Source organism: Mesoplodon densirostris, chromosome 5 (genome assembly GCF_025265405.1).
Source record: "Mesoplodon densirostris isolate mMesDen1 chromosome 5, mMesDen1 primary haplotype, whole genome shotgun sequence".
Lineage (NCBI taxonomy): Eukaryota > Metazoa > Chordata > Mammalia > Artiodactyla > Ziphiidae > Mesoplodon > Mesoplodon densirostris.
In genome coordinates this window covers 3,217,026-3,232,628 of record NC_082665.1, presented here as the reverse complement: position 1 = coordinate 3,232,628, position 15,603 = coordinate 3,217,026, and the positions used below count along the sequence as shown (strand labels likewise).

The 15,603-nt window shown below is 53.8% G+C and overlaps 1 protein-coding gene across 1 annotated transcript in view; it reads left to right on the top strand.

Moving 5' to 3' along the window:
• The window catches only part of PDE9A (phosphodiesterase 9A), a 93,085-nt gene that overhangs the window by 59,361 nt on the left and 18,121 nt on the right, over window positions 1-15,603 (top strand). The window contains exons 5-8 of the mRNA XM_060099934.1: window positions 562-616; window positions 1,514-1,584; window positions 9,037-9,121; window positions 15,457-15,538. Of these exons, the coding sequence (XP_059955917.1) occupies window positions 562-616; window positions 1,514-1,584; window positions 9,037-9,121; window positions 15,457-15,538 (293 nt within the window). The remainder of the gene's footprint in view (window positions 1-561; window positions 617-1,513; window positions 1,585-9,036; window positions 9,122-15,456; window positions 15,539-15,603) is intronic.

Below are 15,603 nucleotides of genomic sequence, written 5' to 3'. Positions count from 1 at the left end.
ATCCCGCCTTGGGCCCGGTCAGGAAACAGGAAAACAGTCAGGTTATATTCAGCCTGGGACCTGAACCTTGTAAAACCAGCCACCCAGCCCGGTTTTATGTGCCAGGCAACAAAGGGACAAACTTGCTCACCCCGGCCTGCTTCCTCTCTCTGGGACCTGCCGTGAGAACACTGTTTTGCACTCAAAATATGCCTTGAACTCGCTTTGTCATACTAATTGCCCCCATAAAATGGACCAGGGCACCACATGAAAATGTCCCGTATTTAGAGACCCAGTCCTGCCTGCTTTTTATGGCTGGTGCTGACCGCGGGAGGACCTCAGCCCCGGTCCCTCTGCCCAGGCACCACTGAGAGCAGTCCAGGAGGGAAAGAGCATCTGAAGGTGGACAGGAAACCCCGGGCCCAGGAGAGGCCCTGCTGCTGAGAGGCGGCCAGAGCAGCCCTCCAGGTACCCGGGTGGCTCCCTGGCACGGTGTCGGCGCCCCTGCCCACAACGTGCGGGTTCAGCCCGTGGTCCGCACAGCGTGCCCTTTCCCATCCGTCTTTCTTTCTTTGTCTGCAGAGAAAGAAGAATTGATCCAGAGCGTGCTGACCCAGGTAGCAGAGCAGTTCTCAAGGTACAGAATCTTCTAGATACATCATCTCCAGAGCTGGGTGCTTTTTCTCTTCGTGGCTGGGGTGGGCCACTTGCTCTGAGGCTGTCTTGGCCGGCAGGCTCTGATACATCACTTGCCCCCAGAAGCTGCCTCCCCAGTGGAATCCTTTGGGGACTTACGTACCTAAGCCAGCTTGGATGGGGTCCAGGAAACGCTCGCCAGGTGCCACAGACCGTGTCAAGTGGGTGTTTTCAGAACGAGAGCCCGTGTTGCTGGTAATCTTCCCAGCTGGCTCTTCTGGGGCTGGGACTTCAACCTACAAGAACTGACAGCTTTCACAGAGATCCTGTGTCGCTGTGCGGCTTCCTCTCCATTCTGAGTTATCCTGCCGGTTCTGGGTCAGTGCTTTCCATTTCTCAGTTACCTCGCGGTGGCCTCTTACTGCCCGAGGGTAGTTAAAATGGGGAAGGCCCGTAGGGTATTTTCTTAAAGCCCAAGAGTTGTTGAACTGAATGGGTTGGAGCCCGGAGAAGGGCACCTCAGGTCCCCTGAGGTGGTCTGTGCCCAGCAGGGAAGGGTGTGGGGCTGGACCATGCCCTGTGTGAGCAGAGGGCCCGGTCTTCCCCGGAGGGCATCTGCTCACTGCCCACGTATGGGGAAGTAAGCATACCTGCTCTACGTTCCCATCGTGGAAAATACACCTTTGAGATAATTCAAGGGTGTGTCTTTCTCCTCCTCCCCCTCACCACCCCTCCCCAACTTCCCTGAATTCCTTAAAAGTAACTCCTCCGTTCGAGCCCCTCACCAGCCCACCTGTAGGCCTCACCACGGCAGGGAGTCAGCAGATGTTGGCCGAACCCATTTAAACTTGGAGAATTTGATGAGTTATGTTGTTTTGTTTTGTTTTTTCCTTCCTAGAGCGTTTAAAATCAACGAACTGAAAGCTGAAGTTGCACATCACTTGGCAGTGCTCGAGAAGCGCGTTGAATGTGAGTGGCATGTTGATTCCCTTTGGCTGGTTTGTCTTTTACCTCTGCTTAAAGTAACCACTTAAAACCAGGGCGCTTGGTGATGGCAACCGAGGTGAGGCTGACAGCACATGTCTTTTCTTTGGGAAATGCGCGAAAGTTACCTTTGAAGTTAACGAGGGCTAGAACAGTGATGAATCTTAAGTGTTTTATTTCTATTTTAAAAGTAACTCAGTAACATGTGACGTGTTATAAGTGCCATCTTATAAGTATGCAGTAACTTGCAACATGGTACTTATCGTAGCACAGCCCCTGGAATAGGGTCTCTTCAGTGCAGGAGAGCACAGAAGGAAACCGTGAGGCCCCCAGATGTAGCCCCCTCCAGAGAAGAACTTCTGCAGAATAACTTGTGTGTGTGTCTTTTTACAAAAATGAGAATGCACCGACCCGTACTCTGCGGTTTCACAATTTTGGGGGAGGATGTCTACTAAGTCATTACCGAGTCTTGATTCAGTGACCAAATAGCTGAAACCCTGGGAGGAAAACAGCTTCCAGTCACTCACCCTTTGTGTTCCCATCCATCAAATAAGGAACAAAGCTTGAATTCCACGTGACCCACAATTCCCCATTCAATGCACAACGGGAAGGCTCTTTGTCTGTGTCAAGGCCAAGGTTAATGGCTCATAGGCACCACATTTACTGACTTCCGGAATGAGTAAACAAACTCCAAACCTGAGGCCATCGGGGTCGTGGCATCACAGAGTCTACCTGGCTGACTCACTGAATGTCACTTTTCATATCTTGTATGAATTGCTTGGACTTTTTACAAGAAAAAAGATTCAGGATCATGTCCAAAACCAATTCACCTAAATAACTTGAATCATGATTTATATAGTTACCCTTTTCAAAGTATGGCAACATTTTAAAAATCCATTTGGTCGTATCACCCTGGGAGCTTTGTTTTTCTCCCCCCAAAATCATGGTACCCAGAAACTGCTGTGAACTTAGTTTTCTGGGAGTGGTGCTGATACTCTAAAGTTAAAGGGGTTGGAATATAGCACATTGTTTCTGCTGGATGTTTTTTCAAAAGAGAGAGCTTCATAATAAAGAAACTTTGGTTTGGGTAAAAAAATAAAATCCATTTGGTCATTAGAGCTTCAGAACAGTTTTATTTTCCCCGTTGGTGATGAAGGAGCCACCAAGAGATTAAGTGACCTGCTCAAGTTCATTCAGCAAATTGGAAAAGTAAATAAAACTGGGACCAGCCCCGGGGTCCTGGTGGGGCCGCTCTCACCATCCCCTTTCCCCATGGGGAGCCAGTGCCACAGAGAGGCGGGGAAGGCCTGAGGATGCAGGTTAGAAAGCAGCTGTGACAGCTGACCTCACGGCTACAGCCGCAAACACTGGTCATGGCTTCACTGAGCAGAAAAGAGGTTTTGCCCTAAGGGATTGAGGGAGCTCCCCTGGGTGTCAGGAGGGCTCAGGACCAGGGCTCCGTAGCTCTGCAGCAGGAGCGATGCTCCAAACCCCACATAAAGCTGATGCTGTGAGGATGCTGACTGGCGGATCTGATTTCCAGATGTACAGTACCCACCCGGCACCCCTAGATCTGTGCTTGGACCCCCATAGCCCCTGTGGCCACTGCTGCATACATCAGGCTGTTTCTCTGTACACGAGCTACAGATCCAGAGTCTGGACAGAGCTGGATCAGGTGCCCACACCCTCGCTGCAAGGACGGCCAAAGAAAGCAAGTGTTAGTGGCTTTCATGACAAAGCACCACAAACTGGGGGGCTTAAAACAACAGAAATGAATTCTCCCACTGTCTCGAGGCCAGAAGTCCGAGATCAAGGTGTCGGCAGGGTCAGTTCCTTCTGGAGGGGAATCTGTCCCCGGCCTGCTCCAGCTTCCAGGGCGCCCACGGGCCTTGGCGTGTGGCCTCATCACTCCAGGCTGCCGCCGCCTGCACATGGCCTCCTCCCCCTGCATCTGCATTCAGGTCGTCCTTCTATCCGGACACCTGTCTGTGGATTTAGGGCCCAGAATGATCTCATCTCGAGATCCTTTTTCTAAACAAGGTCACACTCTCATTCTGGGGGTCAGGATGTGAGCCTGTCCTTTACAGGGGCGCAGTTCAACCCACTGCCGTGAGCGATTGGGGTTCCCATCTTCTGCCGTGGGCGGCAAGCTCAGCTTCCCACCAAGCCCCATGGAGTAGGGAGCTCTCTGGACGTGGGAAGAGGTTCAGCCAAAGAACACAAAAAGCGTTCACTGCCGAGTCACCACCCTACAGTCACAGAGATGAACAGTCATACAGTCCCCACCTGGAGAGCAGATGCCGGGGGTCGGGGAGGCTGGGGGGTGACAGGCGCCTCCTGCTTCCTCCTCGCCTTCGGCGCCACGGACCACTTTCCCCCGCCCCACACGGAAGCCAGCTCCAGTGCCGCCGTTCCTTGGAAACAGGCAAGTTGAAGAGGCCATTAATTAATTCTCAGAACTCCTACAGGGAGCTGTGTTGACTTCAACTTGAGAGGCTTCCGGTATCTGGCCGAGGGGTCACCAATCGGGCCGAGAAGTGTTTTTATTTTGCCTTCAAGTGGCTTGTGGATTGAGGACCATTAAAGGATGGATCCCCGATGACGTTCTCCCCAGCACGTCCTTGCCCGGAATCCTCCAGAACCAGCTCGCATCTCCTCCTGGGCTCTTGTGTAAAGCAGATAATTCATGCACATGTGCATAGATTACCTGGAGGATGGCATCACCCCTTCATCCCCCAGCTCAGGCTCAGTGCACAGACCAAAATTACTAGTGTTTTTCCTAGTGGTGTTAATTTCTAGCACCAGAGACCTGGGCACTGAAGGAGTGGGATGGAGAGAGCTTGCATTTCTCAAGAGGAAGAGGACGTTAGGGTTAGGGTTCCAGGGGCTGCGGTCAGGTGGCCAGGTGTGGGCAGCGGTCAGCCCCTGGCCTCCCCACCTCCTCCTGGCTGCCCACTGCCCACAGGAACGTGGCTGTGGGGGCCCCACGCACCCCCGGAGGTGGCCCTCATCCTCCCTGACCTCCACCTGGCTTTGGGCGCATCCTTTCCTGGTGCTTGTGGCTGACCGCTCCCCGGGCTCCACCAGCCTCTGCGTTAGTGCGAAGTGCTGAGCCCCGGGGGGTGTGAGTTCCTAAGAGCCGCCCAGACACAGCAATCAGGGCCTCCCCCGAAGACATCGCAGGGACCTTGGAAATGGACAGGGGAAGCCTTTTGAGTTCAGGGGTTCTGCAGCTGGACCTCTCCTGCAGGTCACTTGGGGAACTGGTCATCCCAGCCACTCAGAAGGTCAGCCCTGACCCTGCAGAGCTCCAGAAGCAAGCCGGCCTGCGCTGCTGGCCTGGGAAGGCTGCCGGGAATATGACTGCCAGGCTGCTCCGCTGGGCCCGGCCAGATATGGACACACACACACACACACACACACACACACGTAAGCACACACAGAAACGTAGGCACATACACTTGCACACATACACGAACCCCCATGTACAATACACACAGAAACACACACACACATACCATGCTCATGCACACACACACTTTGCCTGGTATGTGTGAGCTGTTCAGAGCTGTTCTCTGCTTCTTGAATTCAAAGAGGCACCAGCTAGAACTGCCCATCTGTAAACCACATTACATTGATTTGACTTGTTTTAAATGGAATTTCCTGCCTTTTTTTTTTTACCTTCTCAAGTGTATAATTCTTTGGAATCAAATGTAAATTTTGCCTTAGCTCTTAATTCACCTTAAAAGCTTTCCTTCCTTTTCTACAAAATGTTTTCCTTCTTCGGGAGGCTGGGGTCTCGCTTAGGTGAAACACAGGACGTCCAGGCCTCCCCTCACCTCCCGGTTGGGGATGGACCATCCCGGGGCGCCACTCCCTCCCTTCCTTCCTTGTTTGCGGGAAGGGCCCAGGCACCCTGCAGTGGGCACAGGGCAGTCCTGCCCCTGTTCAGCCTTTATCCCTGCCGGGGCCTGGCCCAGAACCTACAGACTAGAGAGCTGGCCCCATGGGGCAAAGTTTACAGCCAGGTCATGCAAACAACCCCGAAGACTGAAACCAAAACTTGCTTTTCTTTTTGTCACTGGGGAAATGTGCTTTATGCAAATTCTTTACCAAAGTCCTTGGAGGAAGTGCTGAAATCCGAGGCTCTATTCCTACGTGGCTATAAACAAGTTTCAAAGCTCTGCAGCCTAACTAGGGCCCCGCCTGCCCACAGCCGGCCTCTCGGGAGAGCCCAGCGGGTCAGGGGGAGAAGGGAGTAGGACAGAGCTGCCTTCGTGACCTGACCATGACCGTGCTGTTACTCCTGCCTGCTGAGGCCCCATCCCCGAAGCCAGTGTCCCTCTTAGAAAATCATTCTTCAAAGTCCTCTAGGGTGGCCCTGACCTACGGAGGCCCGCAGAACCCCTTCTGAAGTCTGAGAGAGCAGCAGTGCCAGGTGGCGCTCACACTGCCAGTCAGCCTGGGGCTGCGGAGCCTGTGCTTTAGTTTGGGGTTCTGGTCCGCACCCGCCTGTGTTTAAAGTTTGAGACTGACAAGTGGGAAACTGACATCCGTCCCAACCCTGAGTCCTCCCTGGTGTCAGTGCAGGACCTGGGGGTGGCCCAGCTCAGACGGCCTTCTCCCTCCCCCAGGATCTTCCACAAGGCAGCCTGGTGTCCAGCAAGGCCTGGGAGCAGCAGCCCTGGGTCTGCTGGTGCCTGAATCCGCCGAGCGCCCTCACTGCCTCCTGGCTTCCTCCCGGCGGTCTGGCTCTTCAATCCCGAGACGCATTGTTTTTCTCTTCCATTGATTAATGCACTTTTGCCATCTCATTACTCATTATCAATCTCCTTGGCAACGAGGCTCTATTTCCTAAACATCGCTGCAGTAAATTCTATCATCCCGTGTTGCCCAAAAGGCTTAATCTTAACATCACCCCCAATAAATGGCCAAGGAACCTGATCTACATCAATTTCAATATCCACACCATGAAACATCAGGCAACCACCAAAAACCATGAGCTAGGAGGCAGCTGCTAACAGGAGCATCCTTGACTTGTTGATGATGGAGAAAAGCAAATGAGAAAACATGATCCCAATTCTGCCTTTTTTAAATTAAGAAAGATAAATAGATATTTAGATTGCATGGGGGTGGGAGAAAAATGCCTGGAAGGATATACACCAATATATGCAATATTAAATGAGTTCTCTGGGCCAATAGGATCATGGATAATTTTTTTTTTTTTTTTTTTGGCTGCGTTGGGTCTTTGTTGCTGCAAGCGGGCTTTCTCTAGTTGCGGCAAGCAGGGGCTACTGTTGGTTGCGGTGCACAGGCTTCTCACTGCGGTGGCTTCTCTTGCTGCGGAGCACGGGCTGTAGGCGCACGGGCTTCAGTAGTTGTGGCACGCGGGCTCAGTAGTTGTGGCTCATGGGATCTAGAGCGCAGGCTCAGTAGTTGTGGCGCACGGGCTTAGTTGCTCTGCGGCATGTGGGATCTTCCCGGACCAGAGCTCGAACCCGTGTCCCCTGCATTGGCAGACGGAATCTTAACCACTGTGCCACCAGGGAAGTCCCATGGATAAATTTTTAAATACCCTTCTTTGAGATACTCTGTATTTCCTCCATTTTCTACAATGATCATAGGTTATTTTGTATTCAGAGAGGTGATGCTGGAAACGTAATGAATGGTACCCGTGGACCCTGACAGGCAGGGCACCGCTACCCTGTTTGGACTCTATACTGTGTGCTCCATCTCTTCCCCAGCTGGATCCACTCTTTGGATCCAAGTCTATGCCACATGCCAGGTCTCTTCTCCAGATCTATTCAACTTTCCAAGATTTTCTGCCCTTTACGTGTTAACAGCCCCTTCCTGGGCCCCTTCCTGACACTGATGTTGAATCTACCATCTGTCCCATTAGCAGACCCGCAGACACAGCTCCGCGGTGGTCCTTTCCTCCTCGGGGTAAGCGTCCTGCAATGGGACGGAGGCCGAGAAATGCCTGGGAGGCCGCGCACGCCTGGTCCAAATGCAAACCGTAAAGGGTGTGTGCTGATGTGTTTTTTCTTGGAAGAGGACCCATGGTTTCATCCACCTCCTAACGGGGTCCGCGATGCAAGAAGGTGCTGAGAGCACCCCACCTCAAAGGAGGGTGTGGGCTCTTGGTGGGAGCACAAAGTACCGATGTCCAGTTCCCTGGCTTCCCCACCTCGCTGGTCCCGCGTCCTGGTACAGGAGGGTGGAGATGGTGTTTGAGCCTCTCCCTTGGGATCCCGCACGGCACAGAAGCAGGTCACGGGGACCAGATCCGAGTACCAGATCCTCCAGATTCCTGCCACTGGGCGGAAAGAAGCAGTGGTTTCACATAGTCTTGCCCCCGCCTGGCCCCGGACACTGAAATGCTTAGAAAACCCACCCTGGGAGGTTGTGGTTCCTGGCGGGCTGCCCGGGGGCTCGGCGCTGGGAGAGTTCCCCCAGCCGCGAGCTCCAGAACCGCTGACAGTTCCTCCGGATGGGAGATGGATGGAAGCCCGCGGAAGTCGCTGAGTTGCTTTGTTTTTCTTTTAGAAATCACCTGCATTTTATTTTTAGCCATATCCCGAGCCGCCTGATGGAAAGGGGAATGAGTGGCATCGTGGGTAGTATCTTTCTGCATAAAAATCAAGGTGTGATTACCAAGTAACAAAGCTAATCTTTTTTTATTTCTTACGAACTGACTCTAATCTGAAAGCCATCCCCAAACTGGCAGCGTTTCTGAGCTAAATATGCACCTGCCAGAGTGAACGTCTTGAAGTTGAATGCTCACTGGCAGGCATAAGCGCCAGTTCATCCTTTGATGAAAACAAAAAGAGTGTTCTGACTTAGGGGACCCCGAGCTGCAGGACCCTGGGAATGTGACCAAGCGCAGGTTCCGCCCGTCCTTCAGCTGGCCCGATCATTTCTCATCCATTTCAAGTCAACACTTGTCCTGGTTAACTGCTCTACCCAGGACCTTCAAATGCAAAGCTTTTACCTTAACGAAACTTTCGTCCTTGCTGGGAAGGCTGTGGTTTTGCTCCCCGAGCCCTTCATTGCATTTTACTACCCTGGGAACACGTACCCCCTTTTTCTTTGGGGGATAAAAGATCCTCTGTCCTGTGTCCTCAGCTGGCACTTAGGGGTACGGAGAAGAAGCAAGAAGTAGGTGCGGGAACAGTGGAGATTCGGGAAGCGGGGAGGGGGAGGGGCTTCTGTCCTCGAGGGCCCGTGTGGATGAACGTGATGCACAGGCTGTGGCTGAGCTGCGTGAGGGGGGAGGCCTGAGAAGCAGCGGCATGGGCGGGAGTGGGAGCCAGTGTCTGAGCCAGCTTCCACCCCCCGCCCCCGGGGACATGGGAGCCACGGGCGAGCCCCCAGTCACCAGCCTCCCCAGCCTCCACGTGTATCCATGGTAACCCCCTTGTTTCTCTTGGTCTCCAGTGGAAGGACTGAAAGTGGTGGAGGTTGAGAAATGCAAGAGTGACATTAAAAAGATGAGGGAAGAGCTGGCAGCCAGAAGCAACAGGTAAGGTCTGCGCTGGGCGAGCGCGGCAGATGGCCAGGGGCGAGCGCGGCAGATGGCCAGGGACGGGCTCTGCGCGGCCATGCGGAGCCGAGGGGGGCCCTGGGGGATTTTTTCCCCAAAAGCAAAGCTGGAGAATCCCAGCTCTGGCTGGGGTGGGCACCGTCTGGGATTTGCTTTTCAGTTACACGGCTTTCTTATCATAAAAGAGACTTTATGGCAGAGGGAGGCTGGGAGGATGACTTCACAGAAAAGGAGAGTAATCTGCTTGCAGATCAAAGTGTTAGGATTCACGGCCCCAACTTCAACAAAGTTGGCATCGATGTTTTGAAAAGGGGAACGATAAAAGGAGAAAGGCCTTTGGCTTCCAGGGGACGAGCATCCTGGTGTCCCCAAGGCCCCAATCCCGTGCGGACGTCCCCATAGCACAGAGCGGCCCGTCAGGGGAGCGATGCCACGTTCTGGACACAGAAATCACCTGTCCCGCGGAATAAGGGTCCCTCCACACGTGCCCCTGGGGAGCCAGGGTAAGGTGGCCCAGGCTGCCGAAATCCAGGAAAAACATGCCCCAGGCATTTTTTGGAAAGTGGGGTTTGGGCTACAGCCAGACCCTTGGCCGAAAGCGTGGTTAAAGCAGATGTTCAGGTCAAGGGCAGAGATGCAGCATGTCCGCCAAGGTGATGCTGGATGTTGCACACACTGGGCGCTTGCTGTGTGCGGGGCTGTGCCGAGTGCCCTGCTGACAGGACCGGCTTGCACCTGTCTGCTCTCCCGCATTGCTGCACGCCCGTGGTCACCCGTCCAGAGACCGCGTGGTGACGGTGTGTCCTGTCACCCCCGGAACGCCACTCCACTAAGGAGGCTGAAGTTACAGCTGGGGCTCAGCAGGATTTAACAGGACTAACGAACCTGCGAACGGCCCGGTGCAAGCGCACCAAATTGGCTTATGAGGCCACCCGACATCTTGAAGATCATTTCCTAACTTTTCAAAATCGAGGGCAACCTGCTTACTACAGAGTGTGGCTGCATGCAAGGGCCTTTGGTGCAGGAGGCAAAGGGGAAGCTGGTGGTCGCAGGCTTGGGGCGGGGCTGGCGGCCTCAGGGCGGCTCGGGGACTGGCCTGATGGGCTCCAAGCCTGTTGGTGCGTGTCTTCCGGGGACCACGCCACTTTCGTGGCCCGCTCACTTGTCAAGTGTTTTGGACTTCAGGATGTCTCATCCCATTGGATTTGGGGGAAGTCGGGCAAAGGAGTTCGTGACGACAGAAAATTGTGAGTGAATAATTCGTCCTCACCGTCCCTGAAGCGGAAGGTTCTACGGGGTCAGGAGGCAGATCCCTCACGTGACCCAGTAAGAGCCCTGGAGTTGCCCGTGCAGCCCCACGGCAGGGCCCTGGCTCAGCAGCTGGAAGGAGGCCCCTGGTCACGGTGTCGTCCTCGGGCTCAGGATCTGGACGGCTCAGCTTAGCCCTCTGGCCGCCACGTGCTGGACCTCCGTCCTGTGGCCAGTCCTAACGCCCAGGGGAGAAAAGCTAATTAGCCAGGCCCTGTCCCGGCCGCTCTGCGAGCAGCCTCAGACTGGCGGCCCGTGGCTGAGTGCCGTGTCTGCTGTGGCGAGCGGGTGGTGCCCCTGGGCCCCGTCCCCCATGTTCCCTCTGTAGGGTCACCTCACCCATAAACATGCTGCAGCCACACAGCCCACAGAGCACTTGCAGGAGGCGGGGTTTGGGTTTGGGTTTTGTTTTGAGGTATAGTTGATTTTCAGTGTTAGGTTAGTTTCAGGGGCATGACATAGTGATTCAAAAGCAGAAGGTGTTTTATAATGAGGCCTCTCATCCCTTCTCAAATGATTCAATCCTGCCACCTGCCCAGAGCAGCCGGGGTGAGTCAGGAGCCCCCGCCTGCTGGTCCTGCCCCGCCGGCCGTGTCGCAGGCACCCCCCGCCGCCCCTTCTGTAAGAGCCAGGCTGGGGCAGGGGCACCGTGATGCTCCTGCTGTGCTTTCTGGAGTGCACTGCCCTGCGGGTCAGGTTGCAAGAGAAAAAACAAAATTTCGTCCAAGTGGTATTAGCTTCCTGTGGCTGCTGTAACAAAGCACCACAAACTGCAGGGCTGAAAACAATAGGAATTTATTTTCCCCCAGTTCTGGGGGCTAAAAGTCTGGAATGAAGATGTCAGGATGGCCAGGCTCCGTCTGAAGGCTCTTGGGGAGAAACTGTTCCATGCCTCTCTCCCAGCTTCTAGGGGTTGTCAGCAATTCCTGGGGCCCCTTGGCTTGTAGAGCATCACTCCAGTCTCTACCTCTGTCTCCACATGGCCTGTTTTTTTGTATGTGTCTGTCTCTGTGTCCAAATGGCCCTTTTTAAAAAAGACACCAGGGCTTCCCTGGTGGCGCAGTGGTTGAGAGTCCGCCTGCCGATGCAGGGGACACGGGTTCGTGCCCTGGTCCGGGAAGATCCCACATGCCGCAGAGCGGCTGGGCCCGTGAGCCATGGCCGCTGAGCCTGGGCATCTGGAGCCTGTGCTTCGCAACGGGAGAGGCCACAAGAGTGAGAGGCCCGCGTGCCGCCAAAAAAAAAAAAAAAAAGACACCAGTCGTATTGGATAAGGGGCCAGCCTACGTGGTGTGACCAATCTTAACTCATTACATCTGTTACAGCCCTATTTCCAAATGAGGTCACATTCACAGGTACTGGGGGTTAGAACATCAACATATGATTCTTGGGGGACACAATAGACCACGTGGAGAAGACCTGCCCGATTTCAGAGCACAAGGGAAGCAAGATGTCACCTGCAGGCACCCGTCGGGGGCAAAGTGGGCAGAGCCGGGGCTCATCCAAGTACTGAAGCCTCTTCCACGCCCCACGCCCCCCGCAAGAAGTATCAATACATTTTTGGAACTCACAGTGCTGTGATCCAAAGAGGAGCCTTCCCTGTGCCCCAGCCGCTTCTAGAGCCATGTCTTCTCAGCAGGCAGTTTTCACAGCAGCCCAGGTAGGTGAGAGACGGGTAATGGTGACTCTTCAATCAAAAACAGAATGGGGTAAAGTCTCAAACAGTGCTGACACATTGCGAAAAAAGAAATGCAGCCTCCTGGGCTCAGGGCTACTCCACAGCAGCATCACCCACCTGGGACCCTGGCCAGGAGCCTAGCAGCCCTTTGCGCCCCGTACAAGCAGCCCTGCCCTTTTCTTTATGGAGAAATTAACTCAGATAAAGGATAAGCTGCTTGCGCCGCCCCTCGTCTCTGTTGGCGGCTGGGTTCCATCTTAATCACGCAAGGGGGCCGTGCAGTCATCAGCATCCTGGGACCAGGCTCGTTACCTAGTGGGGAAGTCGCACAGCTGAGCAGCTCTCTCTGAGGATGTCCACCCGGCTGGGCGGTGATCCTGCCTCTCGGGGGCGGAGAGGGGAGCAAAGGCAGCAGCCGGGCTGAGCTCAGGTCCGCACCCGCTCGGGTGGCCAGTGAGCCTGAAGTGATGAGCACCTGAACCCCCCCACAGGCACACCCCAGCGTGGCCTCGGAGCCGGGGGTCTGCGTGGACCAGAGCCGCCTTTCGCTAGGGAATAGCGATGGCAGTTGGGTCGGATGAGGCGCAGGCCCACAGACACCCTCGGAACAGGCCGCACTCCCCTGAGACGCAGGCCTTGGGTTTCTCTTGGCTTTTTCCCCAAGAGGAAACAGGGAGGATTGCCCGCCCTCATTCAGGGCAGGGCCCGGCCCCGCCGAGCACGTGGGGGCTGCAGGAACACGGGGCGGCATCTGAGGGCTCTGGGGTCTGTCCTCTCCGCTTTCATCCCAAACAAATGGCCTTGACCACTGGACTGAGCCCCAGGATGGGGGGAGGCTGGGAACGCAGAAAATGAAAGCCAAAACCAGCCCCAAACAGAAAGAAAAGAAAAGGCGCCATGCCAGCTGCTCTGTCAGCTGGAGGACGCTGGTTCCCGTGGCGGCGGGGCAAAGAGGGAGCAGGCAGGGCTGCCTGGCCGAGGCGGGACCTCCCAACGCTGGGATTTTCAAGGAAGCAGTGGATTCCAGCAGTCAAATCATCTTCGGTGGTGGAAGCTTACGCAGCCCTCCTGGGAAAGGCGCGGGACTGACCTGCACGGCACGTGTGTGGATGTTTGTACAAAAGAGGTTAAAAGCAGAAAAGAAATAATGACGATGCTACCTGTGCTCTTAAGTCACAGACCAGGTTCTCACGGCTCAGACATCTGTGTGTACATGGGAGTTCTCGTTGACAAGGGCGACCACGGGAAGCATTTGATTGGCGCGTTTTCTTGGTTCATTTTGTTACCCTTTTGCTAAATCTGTCTTAAAATCCCACTCCATACATGAAGCTGTCTTAAGCAGCTCGGATGATTTTCGCTAGCATCGGGTGGAGGGAAGGAATAGCAGCACGCCAAGAGAGTAATACTGAGGCTCTTTTTCCAAAAAGGAAGCAGGCGTATTACTCTGAGTTTGCAAGTGGCATAGGCACCTTGTCAAACCTCCAGACTATACTGATGAGGGGGGCAAGTCAGTAAAAATAACAGCAGCCTCGCTGCTCCCAGTCAAAACCCAGTCCTGAGCTTCCCAGATGTTCTTCTACGCACAGATAGCCAGTTGTGAAAAACAGCTACGAAATACTGTTGTAATTGTTTTTCATTTACAACATTGTAAACAGTCAGTAGAAGAAAATGCAGCCTCAGACATTTTTCCAGAAGGCCGCGGTCCAGCACTCCTTTTCACCCACCCACTGAGTTCTTTTCTCCTCATTCCATGGTCGATTGTCTTGCAGTACCTTTCAGGACATACTGTAGGCAACGTTTCTTTTTCCCTTTTCACCCAAAATTCCCTCACTTCACATAATACTCATAATTAAAGATGACATAATAGCCCTCCCTGTTGAAGTACCATAATGGTTTAAATTATTTCCCATTGGGGGACATTCCTATGGGTTCTAGTTTGGTTTTGTGTTTTTGCAGCAACAGATGACACTGTGATGAATACCTTCAAGCTGTTTGTTTACGGCTAATTCTTTCCTTAGGATAACTTCTCCAGAGGAGCCTTGCAGCTTAAAGGATGTGAATTTCTTTACGGCTCTTACAATACAGTATAAATTGCTCTCCTGGAAGATGGAAGTTTATTTCCAAAATGCATGAGCTTCTGTGCTGGCCCCATCCCCAGCCTGGGAATCTCACGCAACGCAGGAGCAGGGCGAGGACTGGGGTGTTAGACTCTCCTGCCACCCCCGCTGTGCTCCCTATTCGAGGTGGGGGGACTTCAAGTTCCTTCCAGAGGAGTTAAGGTGCCCATGTGGGCTGGGAGCCCAGGTGCTGCCGGCTCTCCTGGAGCAGCCCCGACCTGCAGTCCCTGGCTGTGACCCCCTCGGGCCAGCACACTCGGCCCTGATGTCGGAAGGGGGCTTCCCTCCAAAACCACCAGGCTCCTTTTGTTCTGTTCTTTTGTTTTGTTTTGCTTTTGTTGCCGCAACCCGAGGCATGTGGGATCTTAGTTCCCCGACCAGGGATAGAACCCGGGCCCCCTGCATCGGAAGCGCAAGTCTTAACCACTGGACCGCCAGGGAAGTCCCTGTTCTGTTCTTGATGCCTTGATGTTAAGGAATGCAAAGCAGAGTCAGAGATCAAACTCGCCTCTCGAAGTGTGTGTAAGGGGAACAGTTGGGGACATCCTGAAAGTCTATCACAGGAGGCGGGATCGATGACCTTACAAGGTCCATCATGCCCGAGGTCCCGAGGAGGACTCGCTTTTTGATGAGGTCGAGCTCTTTGAAGCAGCAGCAGTGCATTTGTGACATGGTAGTGGGAGAAGCAAGTTGCCAGAGAGCAAGCCTGGTACAATTCCATCCTTACTTAAAAGGACCAGGGGCTGTCCGTGTGTGTCCATACCTAGGAACGTTCTGGAAAGGTACCCCAAACTGAACAGAAGGCATTGCCAGGTGTGAGATTTAGAGGAAAGAAGTGGGTGAAAGGGGACTTAACTTTTTTTTTACTTTGCTTCTGTGTTTTTTGAATTTTTTAGAAGAAACGTATTTTGCTCACATCATTTAAAAGAGATTTGCAGGAGCTTCTCTAAAATGAAGATGCCATGTTTGCTGAGAGCTCAGTATTATCTCAGGAGGTCCAGGCAGGGTCTTCGGGGTTTAGCAACGAGGCGTCACTGGCTTTATGACTTATTCTTCTGTAACAAATAAGACCAAAGGGGTTTGTGGGATGCGGATTGGGTTGGGTTTGGCGTTTTTCGGTATTTCTCCCATGAGGTCCCCACAATCCACTGCCCAAGTGACACCAAGACCAAGGCGGCAGTGCCGGAAACAATCTTTGCTTTTCCCTTCAGGACCAGCTGTCCCTGTAAGTACAGTTTTTTGGATAACAGCAAGAAGTTGACATCTCGACGTGATGTCCCCGCTTATCCCAAGGTAAGGTGACATCCTGTCCCTGAAGAAACCACAGTCAGAGTCCACAGCCTCCCACCCTCGGCCCC